A 21094-nucleotide genomic window follows, 5' to 3' on the forward strand; every position below is an offset into this window, starting at 1 on the left:
GCATGCTCAGCTCACTTATTGACTAACTACTCATACTTGGCTGGCATCTTGATATTCTGCCTCGATCTAGTAGATTTAGTCAGCCAGCTCTGCATTGGAAGGGTTTTCCTTACTCTCTCTGCTCTGAGCCACCATCCAATCTGCTTCTGGCTGGTTCTCTCATGTGGGCTGACTCACTAGTTCAGATTGAGCTTGAAGTTGTCTCAGTTCGTTCATCCATCCGTCTCAGGAATTTATGATTTCTCCTGCAGACTTGTCCTGTCTCTGTTTGAACGAGGTAAGATCTAGGTCCTACTTTGTCTTTACACTGGCCTAACCTCTATTTTAGGCTTTGACTGTCGAACTGAATTTATGTGGCTGGCCCAGTTAAGTTTCTGGTCAATGGTGACCCCCCCCCAGGATGTTAATGGTGGGGGATTCAGCGATGGTAATGTCAAGGCAGGTAGTTAGAAGCTCTCTTGTTGGAGATGGTCATTGCCTGGCACTTGTGTGGCACAAATGCTACTTGCCACTTATCAGCCCAAGCCTGAATGTTGTTCTGGTCTTGGTGCAAGAGGGCACAGATTGCTTCATTATCTGAGGAGTTGAAAATGGAACTGAACACTGACATTTACCCGAGGAGGCAGAGGGGTCTTTAAAGTTTTTTAAAAGTTGGTAAATAAAAAAAACTGGTTATCAATAAGAGTAACCATGAAGCTGTATTATCAAAAAGGATACTCATTAATTTAGCGAAGGATACTTGCCATCCTCACTGGATCTGGCCAGTCCCACATAAACATGCTTGACAATTGACTGACCCACTAAAGACTCATAGCAAGATACTCAGTGGTTCAAGAGAAAGGTCGACCACCACCTTCTCAGCTCAGCTAGGGATGGGCAGTGAATGCTGGCCTTGCCAGTGACGCCCACATCCTGAGAATTATTTTTGTAATTTCCGTTTACAATCACCTCAGAGTCAGCAAAGAACTTGAGAGTCCAATTTTCTTTAGTGAGCCTTGTGACTCCTTCCTGGACTGCCTCCATGGCCTGAACATCTCCTTTTATCTCAGTGACAGGACACAGCTTGCAAGGTGTATATACTTTGAGCATGACATCCTATGAACATACGAATTAGGAGCAGAAGTAGGCCATTCGGCCCCTCGAGCCTGCTCTGCCATTCAATAAGATCACGGCTGATCTGTTTGTGTCTCGAATTCCACACTCCCATCTACCCCTGAATACCTTTGATTCCCTTGCCTAACAAGAATCTATCTACCTCCACGTTAAAAACATTCAATGTCCTCGCCTGCACCACCTCCTGAGGCAGAGAGTTCTAAAGTCGCACAACCTTTTGAGTGTTCCAAAATTTCTCCTCATCTCTGTCCTAAAAGGGCGACCCCTAATTTTAAAACAGTGCCCCCTAGTTCTGGACTCACCCACAAGAGGAAACATCCTTTCCACATCCACCTTATCAAGACCATTCAGGATCTTGCATACGTCAATCAAGTCTCCCCTCACTCTTCTAAACCCCAGTGAAACAAGCCCAGTCTGTCCAACCTTTCCTCATGAAACAACCCACTCATTCCAGGTATCAATCTAGCAAACCTCCTCTGAACCACCTCCAACGCATTTACATCCTTCTTTAAATAAGGAGACCAAAACTGCACATAGTATTCGAAATGTGGTCTCACCAATGCCCTGTAAAACTGAAGCATAACATCCTTACTTTTATTTTCAATTCCTCTCGTAATAAAGGATAACATTCCATGAGCCTTCTTTATTACTTGCTGTACCTGCATACTAACTTTTTGTGACTCATGCACTGGAACACCTAGATCCCTCTGCACCTCGAAATTCTGCAGACGTTTTCCGTTTAAGTAATACTGTGCTTTTTTATTCTTCCTGCCAAAGTGAACAACTTCACATTTTCCCACATTATACACCATCTGCCAGATTTTTGCCGACTCACTCAACCTATCCATATCGGTCTAACAACTCCGTATGACCTCTTCACATCATACTATCCTACAAATAAGTGTCATCTGCAAATTTAGCTACTATGCCATCGCTCCCTCATCTAAGTCATCGATATAAATTATAAAAAGTTGAGGCCCCAGCACAGACCCCTGCGGGACTCCACTCGTCACATGCTGCCAATCAGAAAAGGATCCAGATATGCATACTGTCTGTTTTCTGCCAGCCAGCCAATCTTCTATCCATGCTAATATGTTACCCCCTACACCATGAGCTCCTACTTTGTGCAATAACCTTCTATATGGCACCTTGTCAAATGCCTTCTGGAAATCCAAGTATAATACATCAACAGGCTCCCCTTTATCCACAGCACATGTTACTCCTTCAAAGAACTCCAATAAATTGGTTAAGCATGATTTCCCTTTCACAAAACCATGCTGACTATTCCCGATTGCCTTGAGTTTTTCTAAGTGTCCAGCTATAAACTCCTTAATGATCGGATTCTAACACCTTCCCCACAACAGACGTCAAGCTAACTGGCCTATAGTTACCTGTGTTCTGTCTCCCCACCTTCTTGGATAGAGGGGTTATATTTGCTATTTTCCAGTCAGATGGAACCTTTCTGCAATCTAGCGAATTTTGAAAATTTAACATCAATGCATCTACTACCTCATTAGCCACCTCTTTTAAGACCCTAGGATGAAGCCCATCAGGAACCGGGGACTTGTCAGCCCGCAGCTCCATCAGTTTGCTCAGTACCGCATCCCTGGTGATTGTAATTTCACCAATTTCCTCTCTTCCTTCCAGCTACTTTTATTTATTTATTTCGAGATACAGCACTGAAACAGGCCCTTCGGCCCACTGAGTCTGTGCCGACCAAGAACCACCCACTTATACTAACCCTACAGTAATCCCATATTCCCTACCACCTACCTACACTAGGGACAATTTACAATGGCCAATTTACCTATCACTTGCAAGTCTTTGGCGATGGGAGGAAACCCACGCGGTCACAGAAAGAACTTGCAAACTCCGCACAGGCAGTACCCAGAATTGAACCCGGGTCCCTGGAGCTGTGAGGCTGCGGTGCTAACCACTGCGCCACTGTGCCGCCCTACTGATTTATAGCTATTACTGGAATGTTTTTTGTATCCTCTATAGTGAAGACAGAAGCAAAATATTTGTTCATTTCATCTGCCATTTCCTTATTATCTACTATTAACTCCCCATTTTCACTCTCAAGAGGACCAACACTCACTTTACTTACTCTTTTCCTTTTTAAATACCTGTAGAAACTCTTGCTATCTGTTTTACATTTCGAGCTGGCTTCCTCTCATACTCTAATTTCTTTCTCCTGAATAACCTTTTTGTCATTCTCTGCCATTCTTTATATTCTGACCAATCATCTGACCTGCCACTCATGTTTTCCTTAACTTCTTTAGTTAACCACGTATGCTGGATCCCCACTTAGAGCTTTTCTTTATCGTAGGAATATACTTATTCTGGGTATTCTGAAATATCTCCTTAAATGTCTGCCACTGCTTCTCTATTGATCTATCTCCTACCCTAGTAACCCAGTTCACTTCAGCTAGCTCAGCTTTCATGCCCACATGGTTGCCCTTATTTAAGTTTAAAATACTAGTCTTAGACCCACTCTTCTCTCTTTCAAACTGGATGTAAAATTCAATCATATTGTGGTCGCTGCTACCTAGAGGTGCCTTTACTCTGAGGTCAGTAATTAATGCTGTCACATTACACAATACCAAGTCTAATATAACCTCTGACTTGTATTGTTTTGCCAACACAATGCATGCATTCTACTTGCTCCAGACAGAAAAGCAAGAACTTGCATAGATAAAATGACTTTCATCACCTTAGGTCATCCCAAAGTTCTTTACAGCCAATTAAATACTTTTGCAGTGTAGTCACTGTTGTAATGTAGGAAACGTACCAGCCAATTTGTGCACAGCACGATCCCACAGACAGCCATGTGATAATGACCAGATAATTTGTTTTTTTCCCAAAAAGTGGCATAGGAACTGTTATGCCAGGATGAATTCCCCTGCTCTTCTTGAAAATAGTGTCAGGGAATCTTTCACATCTACCTAAGAGGGCCTTGATTTAATGTCTCATTTAAAGACAGCATCTCTGACAGTGCAGCACTCTCTTGGTACTGCACTGGGAGTGGCAGCCTGGATTTTGTGCTCAAATCTCTAGAGTGGGGCTTGAATCCATGACTTTCTAACTCACAGGTGAGAGTGCTTACTGACTGAGTCACGGCTGACAGAAAAATTGGAGCTGGCATTTATATAGAGCTTTTCATGATCCCAGGTTTCCCAAAACACGTCACAGCCAATGAACTTGTGTGTATATTTTATCATAGAAATATACAACACAGATGCAGGCCATTCAGCTCAATGTGCCTGTGCTGCCTCTTTGAAAGAGATATCCAGTTAGTCCCACTCCTCTGCTCTTTCCCCATAGCTCTGCAATTTGTTTTCCTTTTCAAGTATTTATCCAATTCCCTTTTGAAAGTTACTATTGAATCTGTTTCCACCGCCCTTTCAGGCAACACATTCCAGATCACAACTTATGTAAAATAAATTCTCCACATCTCTTCTCTGGTTCTTTTGCCAATCACCTTAAATTTGCATCCTCTGGTTACGAACCCTCCTGCCGCTGGAAACAGTTTCTACTTATTTACTCTATCAAAATCCTTCATAGGTTTGAACACTTCTATTGAATCTCCCCTTAACCTTCTCTGCTCAAAGGAGAACAATCTCAGCTTCTCTAGTCTCTTCACATAACTGAAGTCCCTCATCCATTCTGGTGAATCTTCTCCGAAGCATCTCCACAGCTTTGACATCCTTTCCAAAGAGTGATGCTCGGAATTGGACACAATACTCCAGCTGAGGCCTAAGCAGTGATTTATAAAGGTTTACCATAACTTACTTGCTTTTGCACTATGATGATGTCCCGCATAAACCATCGCGTTCACTAATGTCCTTTAGGGAAGGAAATCTGCCATCCTTACCTGGTCTAGCCCACAAGTGACTCCAGACCCATAGCAATGTGGTTGACTCTTAACTGCCCTCTGAAATGGCCTTGCAAGCCACTCAGTTGTCAAGGGAAATTAGGGATAGGCAACAAATTTTGGTCTTTCCGGTGACATCCACATCCCATGAAAAATTATTTTAAAAAAGTGATGCTCAAGTTATGGTGAAAGAGGAGGTAGTTGAAACACTGGATGGGCTAAATATTGATAAAGAGGAGGTATTAGATAGACTGGCTGTACTTAAAGTTGTTAAGGACTGGATGAGCTGCATCCAAGGATACTTAGGGTAGTGAGGGTGGAAATTCAGAGGCACTGGCCCTAATCTTCCAATCCTCCTTAGATACAGGTATGGTGCCAAAAGACTGGAGAATTGCAAATGTTACTCCCTTGTTCAAAAAAGGGTGTAAGGACAAGACCAGAAATTACAGGCCAGACATTTTACTTTGGTGATGGGAAAGCTTTTATAAATGATAATACTGGACAAAAGTAATAGTCACTTGGACAAATGTGGACTAATTAAGGAAAGCCAGCATGAATTTGTTAAGGGCAAATCATGTTTAACTAACTTGCTTGAGTTTTTTTGATGAGGTAACAGAGAGGGTTGATGAGGGTAATGCGGTGTACATGGACTTCCAAAAGGCATTTGATAAAGTGCCACATAACAGGCTTGTCAGCGAAGTTGGAGCCCATGGAATAAACAGGACAGTAGCAACATGATTTTAGATTTAGATTTAGAGATACAGCACTGAAACTGGCCCTTCGGCCCACCGAGTCTGTGCCGACCATTAACCACCCATTTATACTAATCCTATCTCCCTACCACATCCTCACCTGTTCCTATATTCCCCTACCACCTACCTATACTAGGGGCAATTTATAATGGCCAATTTACCTATCAACCTGCAAGTCTTTTGGCTGTGGGAGGAAACCGGAGCACCCGGAGGAAACCCACGCAGACACAGCAGGGAGAACTTGCAAACTCCACACAGGCAGTACCCAGAATTGAACCTGGGTCACTGGAGCTGTGAGGCTGCGGTGCTAACCACTGCACCCCTGTGCCGCCCCTTGCGCCACTGTGCCGCCACATGGATATGAAGTTGGTTGAATGACAGGACACAGAGAGTAATGACGGATGGTTGTTTTTCAGACTGGAGGAAGGTAATATAGTGGGGTTCCCCCGGGGTTGGTGTTGGGACCCCTGCTTTTCCTGGGTGTACAGGACATAATTTCAAAATTTGCAGATGACACAAAACTGTTCCTGCAGATTGGAAGGTAGCAAATGTCACCCCACTATTTAAGAAGGGAGGAAGACAGAAAACAGGGAATTACAGACCTGTTAGCCTTACATCAGTCGTTGGGAAAATGCTAGAATCTATTCTAAAGGATGTGCTAAATGGACACTTGGATAATAATGATCTGATTGGGCATAGACAACATGGATTTATGAATGGGAAATCATGTTTGACAAACCTGTCGGATGTTACGAACAGTATTGATAAAGGGGAATCGGTGAAAGTAGTATACTTGGATTTTCAGAAGGCTTTTGATAAAGTCCCCCACAGGAGGTTGGTTAGCAAAATTAAAGCACATGGGATAGGAGGTAATATACTGGCATGGATTAAGGGTTGGTTAACAGGCAGAAAGCAGACAGCAGGAACAAATGGGTCATTCTCGCATTGGCAGGCTGTGACTACTGGGGTACCGCAGGGATCAGTGCTTGGACCCAGCTGTTTACAATAGATATCAAAGATTTGGATGTGGGGACCAAATGTAGTATTTTCAAGTCCGCGGAATAAAATTTAGATGGGAATGTACGTTGTGAGAAAGATGCAAAGCAGCTTCAAGGGGATTTGGACAGACTTAGTGAGTGGGCAAGAACATGGCAGATGGAATGTCATGTGGAAAAATGTGAGGTTATCCACTTTCACAGAAGGAATAGATGTGCAGAGTATTTCTTAAATGGTTAAGAGATTAGAAAGTGTAGATGTACAAAGGGACCTGGGTGTCCTTGTCAATAAGTCACTGAAAACTAACATTTCAGGTGCAGCAAGCAATTAAGAAGGCTAATGGTATGTTAGCCTTTATCGCAAGAGGTTTTGCGTACAGGAGTAGTGAAATCTTGCCTCAATTGTCTCGAACCTTAATTAGACCGCACCTAGAGTACTGTGTGCAGTTTTGGTCCCCTTACCTTAGGAAGGATATTATTGCCATAGAGAGAGTGCAACGAAGGTTCACGACTTGTTCCTGGGATGGCGGGACAGTCTTATGAGAGAGATTGGGGAACTGGGCCTGTATTCTCCAGAGTTTCGAAGAATGAGCGGTGATCTCATTGAAACCTACAAAATACTTAAAGGGATAGACAGGGTAGATGCAGCTAAGATGTTTCCCCTGAAATAAAAATAAGAAATGCTGGAACCACTCAGCAGGTCTAGCAGCATCTGTGGAAAGAGAAGCAGAGTTAACGTTTCGGGTCAGTGACCCTTCTTCGGAACTCTGCAGTATTTTGCTTTTATTTTAGATGTTTCCCCTGGTTGGGGAGTCTAGAACCAGGGGACACAATTTCAAAACAAGGGGGAAGCCACTTAGGACAGAGATGAGGAGAAATTTCTTTACTCAGAGAGTTGTGAACCTTTGGAATTCTCTACTCCAGAGGGCTGTGGAAGCTCAGTCATTGAGTATGTTTAAAGCAGAGAATGACAGATTTCTAAATACAAATGACACAAGGGTAGTGTGGGAAAAAGACATTGATGTCGATGATCAGCCATGATCGTATTGAATGGTGGTGCAGGCTCGATGGGCTAAATGGCCTACTCCTGTTCCTATATTCTTAACTATTCCCATTGGCTGAAGGATCCAGAACCAGAGGACACGGATTTAAGGTGATTGGCAAAAGGAGCAATGGCGACATGAGGTAAAAAGAATTTTGCAGCCAGTTGTTAGTAAGTGGAATATACTGCCTGAGAGTGTGGTGGCGACAGATTCATTCAAGGCTGTCAAAAGAGAACTGGATTATTATCTGAAGGGACAAAATTTGCAGAGCTAAAGGGTGTGGGAGTGGGACAAGTTGATTTGCTGTTGCAGGGAGCGAGCACGGACATAATGGACTGAATGGCCCCCTTGCCTGCTGTAACCATTCTATGATAAGACCCTTTCAGGCAGTGATTTGCAAACCCCCAGCACCTTTCACCCAATGTCTGCTCCTGTGTCTGTCTGGCTTTGATCCTGAAATATAAGTTGTTGTTGTCCACATTGAACGTCAGAGGGGGAATTTTCCAACGTACTGACGTCACGGATCCGGAGGCGTGGTCAATGTGCGTGCAGTGACGCTGTGAGGGGGGTACCGGCTATTGGTGATTAGCAGGATCCCTCCCCCTCCCCCTCCGGGCCGCCTGGCGCAGTGTTGATAGGTGCGCATGCGCAGCAACGCCTTCTTGCCGGACAATTGGAGGGTGAGGCCGCAGCGCGCGCGCCCGCCCGGGGTTTGAAGGTTAACGGCAGCCGCGGCCCGGGAGAGAGAGAGAGAGCGGGTGATATCACCCTTCCTCTACCTCATGTCGAATGTGGGGAGGACGGGGCCGCTTCCAACCACTTCCCCCGGCCGGTCAGGGAGGGAGAGGTGGAGGGGGTTTAGCCAGGGAGCGGGACCGGGTGCGCGGCTGAGGTAAAGTCAGGCCTTGGTTCGGTCGGGGCGGCTGGTAGCGGGGCTGTGCTTCTCTCACCCCCCACCCCCGGCGGGCAAGCTGGCTCGGTTTGGAGGGACCGTGACTTCCCCTGCTTACCGGCACCGCGCTCTCCTCCGCTGCCGCCTTCGGCGAACCGCCGCCGCGTGTTCTTCCGGGTCAGAAGTCAGGATTGACACTCCCTGGACAAAATGTCTGATACAGCAGTAGACTCTTTGTGGGGGGAATGAGGTGCGTTATTTTGTGGGGGAGGGGGAATGAGGTGCGTTATTTTGTGGGGGGAGGGGGAATGAGGTGCGTTATTTTGTGGGGGGAGGGGGAATGAGGAGCGTTATTTTGTGGGGGGAGGGGGAATGAGGTGCGTTATTTTGTGGGGGAGGGGGAATGAGGTGCGTTATTTTGTGGGGGGAGGGGGAATGAGGTGCGTTATTTTGTGGGGGAGGGGGAATGAGGTGCGTTATTTTGTGGGGGGAGGGGGAATGAGGTGCGTTATTTTGTGGGGGGAGGGGGAATGAGGAGCGTTATTTTGTGGGGGGAGGGGGAATGAGGTGCGTTATTTTGTGGGGGGAGGGGGAATGAGGAGCGTTATTTTGTGGGGGGAGGGGGGATGAGGAGCGTTATTTTGTGGGGGGAGGGGGGATGAGGTGCGTTATTTTGTGGGGGGAGGGGGGATGAGGTGCGTTATTTTGTGGGGGGAGGGGGGATGAGGTGCGTTATTTTGTGGGGGGAGGGGGGATGAGGAGCGTTATTTTGTGGGGGGAGGGGGAAATGAGGTGCGTTATTTTGTGGGGGGAGGGGGAATGAGGAGCGTTATTTTGTGGGGGGAGGGGGAAATGAGGTGCGTTATTTTGTGGGGGGAGGGGGATTGAGGTGCGTTATTTTGTGGGGGGAGGGGGGATGAGGTGCGTTATTTTGTGGGGGGAGGGGGGATGAGGAGTGTTATTTTGTGGGGGGAGGGGGGATGAGGAGCGTTATTTTGTGGGGGGAGGGGGCAATGAGGTGCGTTATTTTGTGGGGGGAGGGGGAATGAAGTGCGTTATTTTGTGGGGGGAGGGGGAATGAGGTGCGTTATTTTGTGGGGGGAGGGGGAATGAGGTGCGTTATTTTGTGGGGGGGAGGGGGAATGAGGTGCGTTATTTTGTGGGGGGAGGGGGAATGAGGTGCGTTATTTTGTGGGGGGAGGGGGAATGAGGTGCGTTATTTTGTGGGGGGAGGGGGAATGAGGTGCGTTATTTTGTGGGGGGAGGGGGGGATGAGGAGCGTTATTTTGTGGGGGGAGGGGGAAATGAGGTGTGTTATTTTGTGGGGGGAGGGGGAATGAGGAGCGTTATTTTGTGGGGGGAGGGGGGATGAGGAGCGTTATTTTGTGGGGGGAGGGGGAAATGAGGTGCGTTATTTTGTGGGGGGAGGGGGATTGAGGTGCGTTATTTTGTGGGGGGAGGGGGAATGAGGTGCGTTATTTTGTGGGGGGAGGGGGATTGAGGTGCGTTATTTTGTGGGGGGAGGGGGAATGAGGTGCGTTATTTTGTGGGGGGAGGGGGAATGAGGTGCGTTATTTTGTGGGGGGAGGGGGAATGAGGTGCGTTATTTTGTGGGGGGAGGGGGAATGAGGCGTTATTTTGTGGGGGGAGGGGGAATGAGGCGTTATTTTGTGGGGGAGGGGGAATGAGGCGTTATTTTGTGGGGGGAGGGGGAATGAGGAGTTATTTTGTGGGGGGAGGGGGAATGAGGAGTTATTTTGTGGGGGGAGGGGGAATGAGGCGTTATTTTGTGGGGGGAGGGGGAATGAGGCGTTATTTCGTGGGGGGAGGGGGAATGAGGCGTTATTTTGTGGGGGGAGGGGGAATGAGGCGTTATTTTGTGGGGGGAGGGGGAATGAGGCGTTATTTTGTGGGGGGAGGGGGAATGAGGCGTTATTTTGTGGGGGGAGGGGGAATGAGGTGCGTTATTTTGTGGGGGGAGGGGGAAATGAGGTGCGTTAATTTGTGGGGGGAGGGGGAAATGAGGTGCGTTAATTTGTGGGGGGAGGGGGAAATGAGGTGCGTTATTTTGTGGGAGGGGGAATGGGGTGCGTTATTTTGTGGGGGGAGGGGGAATGAGGTGCGTTATTTTGTGGGGGGGCGGGGGAATGAGGTGCGTTATTTTGTGGGGGCGGGGGAGTGAGGTGCGTTATTTTGTGGGGGGGAGGGGGAATGAGGTGCGTTATTTTGTGGGGGGGAGGGGGAATGAGGTGCGTTATTTTGTGGGGGGGAGGGGGAATGAGGTGCGTTATTTTGTGGGGGGAGGGGGAATGAGGTGCGTTATTTTGTGGGGGGAGGGGGAATGAGGAGCGTTATTTTGTGGGGGGAGAGGGAATGAGGTGCGTTATTTTGTGGGGGGGTGGGGGATGAGGAGCGTTATTTTGTGGGGGGAGGGGGGATGAGGAGCGTTATTTTGTGGGGGGAGGGGGAAATGAGGTGCGTTATTTTGTGGGGGGAGGGGGATTGAGGTGCGTTATTTTGTGGGGGGAGGGGGGATGAGGAGCGTTATTTTGTGGGGGGAGGGGGAATGAGGTGCGTTATTTTGTGGGGGGAGGGGGAATGAGGAGCGTTATTTTGTGGGAGGAGGGGGAATGAGGTGCGTTATTTTGTGGGGGGAGGGGGAATGAGGTGCGTTATTTTGTGGGGGGAGGGGGAATGAGGTGCGTTATTTTGTGGGGGGAGGGGGAATGAGGTGCATTATTTTGTGGGGGGAGGGGGAATGAGGTGCGTTATTTTGTGGGGGGAGGGGGAATGAGGCGTTATTTTGTGGGGGGAGGGGGAATGAGGCGTTATTTTGTGGGGGGAGGGGGAATGAGGCGTTATTTTGTGGGGGGAGGGGGAATGAGGCGTTATTTTGTGGGGGGAGGGGGAATGAGGCGTTATTTTGTGGGGGGAGGGGGAATGAGGCGTTATTTTGTGGGGGGAGGGGGAATGAGGCGTTATTTTGTGGGGGGAGGGGGAATGAGGCGTTATTTTGTGGGGGGAGGGGGAATGAGGTGCGTTATTTTGTGGGGGGGAGGGGGAAATGACGTGCGTTAATTTGTGGGGGGAGGGGGAAATGAGGTGCGTTAATTTGTGGGGGGAGGGGGAAATGAGGTGCGTTATTTTGTGGGAGGGGGAATGGGGTGCGTTATTTTGTGGGGGGAGGGGGAATGGGGTGCGTTACTTTGTGAGGGGAGGGGGAATGAGGTGCGTTACTTTGTAGGGGGGAGGGGGAATGAGGTGCGTTATTTTGTGGGGGGGAGGGGGGATGAGGTGCGTTATTTTGTGGGGGGAGGGGGGATGAGGTGTGTTATTTTGTGGGGGGGAAGGGGGAATGAGGTGTTATTTTGTGGGGGGGGAAGGGGATTGAGCTGTGTTTTGTGGGGAGGGGGAATGAGCTGTGTTGTTTTGTGGGGGGGTGGAGGAAGCTCAATCCCCCTCCCCCACAAAACAACAGCTCATTCAGCTGTGTTTGGGGGAGGGGGTGGTTAAATAAGTTGTCTTTGGGAGTGGGGGTGGTTAATGAGCCGCGCCCAGCATGTTGGGGGTTAATGAGCCGCGCCCAGCATGTTGGGGGTTAATGAGCCGCGTCCAGCGGGGGGGGGGGGGGTTGTAAAAAAAATTTTTATTCATTCATATGATGCGGGCGACGCTGGCCTGGCCAGCATTTATTGCCCATCCCCAATTCCCCTTGAGAAGGTGGTGGTGAGCTGCCGCCTTGAACCGCTGCAGTCCATTTGGGGTAGGTACACCTACAGTGCTGTTAGGAAGGGAGTTCCAGGATTTTGACCCAGCGACAGTGAAGGAACGGCGATATAGTTCCAAGTCAGGATGGTGTGTGACTTGGAGGGGAACTTGCAGGTGGTGGTGTTCCCATATATTGGCTGCCCTTGTCTTTCTAGTTGATAGAGGTCGCGGGTTTGGAAGGTGCTGTTTAAGGAGCCTTGGTGCATTGCTGCAGTGCATCTTGTAGATGGTGCACAGTGCTGCCACTGTGCGTCGGTGGTGGAGGGAGTGAATGTTTGTAGATGGTGTGCCAATCAAGTGGGCTGCTTTGTCCTAAATGGTGTTGAGCTTCTTGAGTGTTGTTGGAGCTGCACCCATCCAGGCAAGTGGAGGGTATTCCATCACACTCCTGACTTGTGCCTTGTAGATGGTGGACAGGCTTTGGGGAGTCAGGAGGTGAGTTACTCGCCTCAGAATTCCTAGCCTCTGACCTGCTCTTGTAGCCACGGTATTTATATGGCTACTCCGTTCAGTTTCTGGTCAATGGTAACCCCTAGGATGTTAATAGGGATTCAGCCATGGTAATGCTTTTGAATGTCAAGGGGAGTTGGTTAGATTCTCTCTTGTTGGAGATGGTCATTGCTTGGCACTTGTGTGGCGTGAATGTTACTTGCCACTTATCAGCCCAAGCCTGGATATTGTCCAGGCCTTGCTGCATTTCTACACGGACTGCTTCAGTATCTGAAGAGTCACGAATGGTGCTGAAAATTGTGCAATCATCCACGGACATCCCCACTTCTGACCTTATGATTGAAGGAAGGTCATTGATGAAGTAGCTGAAGATGGTTGGGCCTAGGACACTACCCTGGGGAACTCCTGCAGTGATGTCCTGGAGCTCAGATGATTGACCTCCAACAACCACAACCATCTTCCTTTGTGCTAGGTATGACTCCAGCCAGCGGAGGGTTTTCCCCCTGATTCCCATTGACCTCAGAGTTGCTAGGGCTCCTTGATGCCATACTCGGTCAAATGCTGCTTTGATGTCAAGGGCAGTTACTCTCACCTCACCTCTTGAGTTCAGCCCTTCTGTCCATGTTTGAACCAAGGCTGTAATGAGGTCAGGAGCTGAGTGGCCCTGGCGGAACCCAAACTGAGCGTCACTGAGCAAGTTATTGCTCAGCAAGTGCTGCTTGATGGCACTGTTGATGACACCTTCCATCACTTTACTGATGATTGAGAGTAGGCTGATGGGGCGGTAATTGGCCGGGTTGGATTTGTCCTGCTTTTTGTGTACATGACATACCTGGGCAATTTTCCACATTGCCAGTTGGATGCCAGTGTTGTAGCTGTACTGGAACAGCTTGGCTAGTGGCGCAGCAAGTTCTGGAGCACAGGTCTTCAGTACTATTGCTGGAATATTGTCAGGGCCCATAGCTTTTGCAGTGTCCAGTGATTTCTTGATATCTGGCATCTGTGATGCTGGGGACTTCAGGAGGAGGCTGAGATGGATCATCAACTCGGCACTTCTGGCTGAAGACTGTTGCAAATGCTTCAGCCTTATCTTTCGCACTGATGTGCTGCGCTTCCCTATCATTGAGGATGGGGATATTTGTGGAGCCACATCCACAGTTGTTTAATTGTCCACCGCCATTCACGGCTGGGTGTGGCAGGACTGCAGAGCTTAGATCTGATCCGTTGGTTATGGGATCGCTTAGCTCTGTCTATTGCATGCTGCTTACGCAGTTTGGCACGCAGATAGTCCTGTGTTGTAGCTTCACCAGGTTGACGCTTCATTTTGAGGTATGCCTGGTGCTGCTCCTGGCATGCCCTCCTGCACTCTTCATTGAACCAGGTTTGCTCTCCTGGCTTGATGGTAATGGTAGAGTGGGGGATATGCCAGGCCATGGGGTTACAGATTGTGGTTGAGTACAATGCTGCTGCTGATGGCCCACAGCACCTCATGGATGCCCAGTTTTGCATTGCTAGATCTGTTCGAAATCTATCCCATTTAGCACGGTGGTAGTGCCATACAACATGATGGACGGTATCCTCAATGTGAAGGCAGGACTTCGTCTCCACAAGGACTGTGTGGTGGTCACTCCTACCAATACAATCATGGACAGAAGCATCTGCAGCAGGCAGATTGGTGAGGACGAGGTCAAGTATGTTTTTCCCTCATGTTGGTTCCCCCACCACCTGCCGCAGACCCAGTCTAGCAGCTATGTCCTTTCGGACTCGGCCAGTAGTGGTGCTACCGAGCCACTCTTGATGATGGACATTGAAGTCCCCCACCCAGAGTACATTTTGTGCTCTTGCCACTCTCAGTGCTTCCTCCAAGTGGTGTTCAACATGGTGGAGTACTGAGTCATCAGCTGAGGGAGGGCGGTAGGTGGTAATCAGTAGGAGGTTACCTTGCCCATGTTTGAACTGATGCCATGAGACTGCATGGTGTCCGGAGTTGATGTTGAGGACTCCAAGGGCGACTTCCTCCCTACTGTATACCACTGTGCCACCACCTCTGCTGGGTCAGTCCTGCCGGTGGGGCAGGACATACCCAGGGATAGTGATGGCAGTGTCTGGGACATTGTCTGTAAGGTATGGTTCTGTGATTATGACTGTCAGGCTGTTGCTTGACTAGTCTGTGGGACAGCTCTCCCAACTTTGGCATAAGCCCCCAGATGTTAGTAAGGAGGACTTTGCAGGGTCGACAGGGCTGGGTTTGCCGTTGTCGTTTCCGGTGCCTAGGTCGATGCCGGGTGGTCCGTCCGGTTTCATTCAAATGAGCCGCGTCCAGAGTGTGTGTGGGGGGGGGTGGGTAAATGAGCCGCGTCCGGTGTGTGGAGGGGGTAAATGAGACGTGTCCAGTGTGTGTGGGGGGGGGGTAAATGTGTTGTGTCCAGTGTGAGTGGTGGGGCGGGGTCAGCTAAATGAGCCATGTCCAGTATGTGAAGGGGGGTTGGGGTTAAATGAGCCACGTCCAATGTGTGTGGGGGTAAATGAGCCGTGTGCAGTGTGTGAAGGCGGGTGGGGGGGTGCGGGTAAATGAGCTGGGTCCAGTGTGTCTGTGTGTGGGGGGGTGTAAATGAGCCACGTCCTGTGTGTGTGGGTAAATGAGCCGTGTGCAGTGTGTGGGAGGGAGGGCTCTATGAGCCGCATCCAGGGGCCGGGAGGTGGGGTTCGGGTGAGTGAGCTGTGTCATGTGTGTGAGGGTAAGTGAGCACTGCCTATTCTGTGAAATGCCCTTCATACCCTGGTCTTTGGCTGTGTGCCCTGGGGGATACAGAGGGCTGCATACGGTCTCCTGGGTCACCTCCATTCTAACTTCTTTAAAATGTGTTGTGGAAATAAGTGTATTAAATTGAGATGGTCTGCATTTCCAGTTCCTCTTGTTCTCAGCCACTGGTGATGAATGTTAAAAATCTAAAAATGTCATTGCTAAATGAATCCTGGAGTTCTGCGATCTGTTGGGGACTGGGAAATAAATTGATGAGGGTTTCTTGTCTTTGCTTAATGAGGAATTTTTATATTCTCTGAGCTTCATTGGAAGTCTGAAGACACTGCCTTTAACTTACCTTTAAGGAGTTTTGGTGAGAGTAAATAGGGAGAAACTGTTTTCAGTGGTAGGAGGGTTGTTGACCAGAGGTCACAGGTTTTCTGGTATTTGGCAGTAGAACAGGGGTGCGGGGTGTGGTGATGGTGGATAGGCGATGGCAGGTAGGAGATCAGAGTTTTTTAATGCTGCAAATTCTTGTGATTTGGGATGAGCTGTATGAAAGGGTAGTGGTGGAAGATGATTGAGCAGTAACTATCAGAAGGGAATTGGATGAATACTTGAACAGGAATTTGTAGCGATGTGAAGTAAGTGAGGTGGGTGGGGTAGTAGGGTACTGGGATAGCTCCTTCAAAGAGTCAGCACAGGGTCAATGGGCTTAATGCCTCCATCTTTGCTGTCTAATTCTGTAAATTCTACAGCCCCCATATTTCCATGTGCTTCTAGAATGCTTTGCGTTTTTGCTACAGTTGATGGGTATAATCTCTGCTCGCTGCAGCACAATAGGTGAATGCATCGTCGGGTGTGATATTGAGCCACACCAGGACTGGTAGGGGCACTGCAATTAGCCTCACAGTGCCCTCTGGTGAAAGATGAGAAAATCAGCCAGGGCTCCTTCCGATCTGGTACTTAAACTGGTAAGAACTGTTATTCCATCCAATAACAGCCACAGAGCTCTGAATTACCAATAACTCATTTAGATTTTCTTTTCTGGATATGAGATATTTTGTGGTTAGTTAGGGGCTACATGGGGATGTGAATTTGTTTGGACTTTTTTGCCGATGTTGTTTGCTGAGTGAATTTCCTCTCTTCAGTGTCTCCACTTGAACACAAGGACCATGGATGACGCCCTAGATTTCACCACTGGAGATGCCGGGGCATCTGCAACCTTCCCGACACAGTGTTCCTCTTTGCGCAAGAACGGGTTTGTGATTCTGAAAGGGCGCCCTTGTAAGATTGTTGAAATGTCAACGTCCAAGACTGGCAAGCATGGGCATGCCAAGGTCAGTAGTCATCATTAATGCCCTTGATGCTGCAGCCTGTGTGCTAGTTAGCAGAATTTGGATGTACTAATGTTTTTGTTTTTTTTTTCCCTTCTATCTTGCTTCCCCTCCTTTTCTGGGAGTCCAGTTTCATGTGCTCTAATAGACTTTTAGTGTGGAAGCAGGCCGTTTAACTGGAGGAACAGTACTGTTTTGCCTGATCTTTCACACATGTCAGAGTCATTGTCACAGAAGGAGGCCATTCTGCCCATCAAGTCGATGCAGGCTCTCTAGAGCAATCCAATCTCCTGCTCAATCCCCACAGCCCTGCAAGTTTAATTCCCTGAAGTGCCCATCCAATTTCCTTTTGAAATCATTGATCATCTCTGCTTCCGTCCCCCTCAAAGGTAGTGAGTTCCAGGTCATTACCACTGGCTGCCTTTTAAAAAAAATTGTTCGTCCTCACATCCCCCTGCATCTCATGCCCAAACCTTAACTGTGGCCCCTTGTCCTTGTACCATTTGTGAATGGGAACAGCTTTTCTTTTGTCTACCTTATCTCAACCTGTCATAATCTTGTAATCCTCTATCAAATCTCCCCTCAATCTCCTTTGCTCCAAGGAGAACCCAGCTTCTCCAACCTAACCTTGTAGCAAAAATCAATTATATCTGGAACTGTTTTGCTAAATCTCCACTTCACCCTCTCAAGGACCCTGTCATCTTTCTTAAAGATGCAATACTCTTGTTGTGGCCCAACCAGAGCTCTATAAAGGTTCAGCATAACTTCCCTTCTTTTGTGCTCAATAGAATCAAATCTGGTCTGCATTGACTCACTGGGCATGTTGACTATCAGGGTGGGATTCTGGTTGTATTTTTAAAGTACTTCTCTCTCCAAAATTTTCTACAAAAACATCACTTGGATCTGAAAACCAAAGGTCTTTCATTGTTCAGACATAATATATTAAATGGCTTAAAGGGTTTAATCACTGCATTTTGGTGAGTTTTGATTGTGAGGTATTGAAATATTTGTGGTCTTCCTATGATAGAAAAGACTTGATTTAAAATTTTTAAGGACCCGAGAGATCCAAGCTAGAGCTTCAAAATCAGCTTCACCTAAAACTGAAGTTGAACCTCATTCAGTACAAAGTCCAATTTGTGTGATCGCTAGAAGAAAGAGAAGTTTGAAGCTTTGGATGTCGGACTGTTTTCCTTTCCTCAATAGACCCTAGAAGACTGCAAGTGAACTTTAATCAGTTCATTGGGAAGCATAAATCTGCAAGGACACTCATTTTTCCCATTTTTAAAATGTTTTTATCTTAGTTTTTAAAATTTAGTTTTTTCTAATAAACAGTTAATTTGTTGATCTAAAGACACCTGGTTTAGTTCGTCTCAGTCGGAGGTTAGTAGATGGTTCAATTTGGCTGTGGTTTTCTTTAATTTGGAACGCTTAAAGTGATATGTTAGGTAATCTGTGGAGTGACGGGACTGAATTGACAGTGTATGGCTCCCACCGCAATCGAAATCATATATTTTGACTGGGGGCTTTGTTTTGAGCTGTCTTGTCATAGCACCCTGCACATTTTAAATCTTCAGGTGCCTATCCAATTCCCTTTTGAAAGCTGCAGTGCAGCATTCCCTAGGTAGTGCAGTGGAGTGTCAGCCTAGATTTTGTGCTCAAGTCTCTGGAGTGGGGCTTTGTGTGAGATGGGCTCCTGGAGTTTCGAGTGTTTGGGAGTCCAAACAGTATCCAACTCCTGAGCATGACTGCCATATTTGGTTGATGTGCGCCCAAAACCAATTTGCATTGTATTACCATTGTATAATGCAGCCTTCTTTCTATCAACCTATCTGTCTAATCTTCCTGTTACACTTTAGCAGTCAGTCCTTACTGTATCTTCTGACTTCAATGCAATGCTTCAGGAGATCTGCTAGTATTTATATAAAGGTACGAGGGCAAATATTACAAGCTCCACCACTAGTGTAAAGTCTTGCAAGGTGCCATGTGCAGGTCGCAGATAGATCTACAAAATTGCAACCAGATTCCAGTCTCCTTGCCCATCTGGCTGCACATGGAGACTCCATTGCTAGCAACAGGGTCTTCTCGTTCCTGTTCAGTAATTCCATTCTGCGCTGGATTTCTTTGAAATTGTATTTCTCTTCACCTTTAGGCTTTGATTTTGTTAGCTGTAACTCAGTTGGCAGCACCCTCTCGCCTCTGAGTCAGAAGGTTTTTGAGTTCAAGCCCCACTCAGAGACTTGAGCACAAAATCTAGGCTGACACTCCACTGCACTACCTAGGGAATGCTGCACTGTAGTTTTCAAAAGGAAATTGGATAGGCACCTGAAGATTAAAAATGTGCAGGGTATTATGACACAATGGCTCAAAACAAAGCCCCCAATCAAAATATATGATTCTGATTGCGGTGGGAGCAACGCACTGTCAATTCAGCCCTGTCACTCCACAGATCGCCTAACATATCACTTTAAACTTTCCAAATTAAGGAAAACCACAGCCGAATTGAACCATCTATTAACAACTGAGGGGCTGCTTTGGGGTTAGTGGGTTGCAAGATGGGACTTAAAGGCATTTAATCTGGGTTTGGATTTGCTTCATTTGAAGTGGGTTTTGAGATCAGTTTGTTTTACCAATTCATTTTCGAATGTGAATGTTGCGGGCAAGGCCACACTTGCTGCCCCATCCCCAGTTGTGCTGAGAAGTTGGTTGGCCACCTTGAACTGCTGGTCATGCTTTGAAACAGTGGAGTAGCTTGCTAGGCTGTTTCAATAGGCAACCGAGTCACTGGTGTCACATATAGCTTGTTGACTCTAATGTGTTAAATGTGCCTATAGCCTAGTAACAACACTGGTACAGAATTGAATGTTAATCACTATCTTCCCAGGTTCACATGGTTGGCATTGATATATTCACTTCAAAGAAATATGAAGATATCTGCCCCTCTACCCACAACGTTGATGTCCCCAATGTCAAGAGAAATGATTATCAGGTGAGCTGCTGTGACTAATGTCATCTCGGGAGAGCAGTCCATAAGATGCTGACTGGTCATACTGAACAATGCTCAATTGTTCTTGCTCTTGTGTTTTTCTTTTGTGTCAATTTTATTTGTAGAATGAGATGATTTACATTCCACATTGCAGAAAGGATGTGATCGCACTAGAGAGGGTACAGAGGAGATTTACAAGGATGTTGCCAGGAATGAAGAGTTTTAGCTATGGGGAAAGATTGTATAGGCTGGAGTTGTTTTCTTTGGAACAGAGGAAGTTGAGGGGAGATTTAATTGAGTATAAAATTGAGGGGCCTGGCTAGAGTGGACAGGAAGGATCTATTTCCCTTAGCAAGGTCAATAACCAGGGGACATAGATTTAAAGTAATTGGCAGAAAGATTAAAGGGGTGTTAAGAAATCTTACCCAGAGGGTGTTGGGGGTCTGGAACTCAGTGCCTTAAAAGGTGGTAGAGGCAGAAACCCTTATCGCATTTTTTTTTTTAAAATGTGAATATGTACTTGAAGTGCTGTAATGTACAGGGCTATGGCTCTAGAACCAAGAGCTGAAAAGTGGGATAAGGCACGATAGCTGTTTTCCAACAACACAGACATAATGGGTTGCATACAGCACAGGAGGCTGCCAGATTTTCTACATTTCTCTGTTACAGCCAAATGGAGAAAGTTGGAAATTACATTGTTTGCAATTTGGGAATTCGATTTTAAACAGAATTTTCTTTTTTTTTGTGGGGGTTTTGGGGAGGCAGATGTTGAGTGCATTATGATGTTTGAATTTTGGGGCTGCTGTGATGGCTCAGTGGCCTGCATATTGTTATAGTCTAAGTTTAGTCTGTAGCTTGTTGACCTCAGTCTGGACAGTAGTAGGGGTACCCATTTGACTAGGCTCTGTTTTGTCGGAGAGTAAAAGTTGATTGAATTCTCTTTTTAATGCGTTATCCTGGAAATTTGTGTATGGGTGTTATTTATAGACCTGCGCTATAGGGCAATGAATGTAAATTCAAACTTGGATAAGAATTATCTATAAGGACATTGTAACTTGCCAGTGAAACAACCTAGAGGGTTTTGCATGCTCTGGTGGGGGTGGAGAGAGGGATGACTGATAGGGCCACAGAATGCGCAGACAGA

At 47.3% G+C, this 21094-nt stretch overlaps 1 protein-coding gene across 5 annotated transcripts in view; it reads left to right on the forward strand.

Moving 5' to 3' along the window:
- The first annotated feature begins 220 nt into the window (after positions 1-220).
- Positions 221-21094, forward strand: part of LOC137375481 (eukaryotic translation initiation factor 5A-1-like) — a 29031-nt gene continuing 8157 nt past the window's right edge. The window contains exons 1-3 of one of the 5 annotated variants that reach the window (XM_068042810.1): positions 221-277; positions 16782-16970; positions 19849-19953. In XM_068042810.1, the coding sequence (XP_067898911.1) occupies positions 236-277; positions 16782-16970; positions 19849-19953 (336 nt within the window). In that variant the 5' untranslated portion in view covers positions 221-235. Of the gene's footprint in view, positions 278-8380; positions 8458-8529; positions 8670-8818; positions 8920-16445; positions 16605-16781; positions 16971-19848; positions 19954-21094 lie in introns of those variants that run through there. The other 4 variants (XM_068042811.1, XM_068042813.1, XM_068042812.1 and 1 more) reach the window with 4 other exon arrangements.

This window comes from Heterodontus francisci, chromosome 11, assembly GCF_036365525.1.
Source record: "Heterodontus francisci isolate sHetFra1 chromosome 11, sHetFra1.hap1, whole genome shotgun sequence".
NCBI lineage: Eukaryota > Metazoa > Chordata > Chondrichthyes > Heterodontiformes > Heterodontidae > Heterodontus > Heterodontus francisci.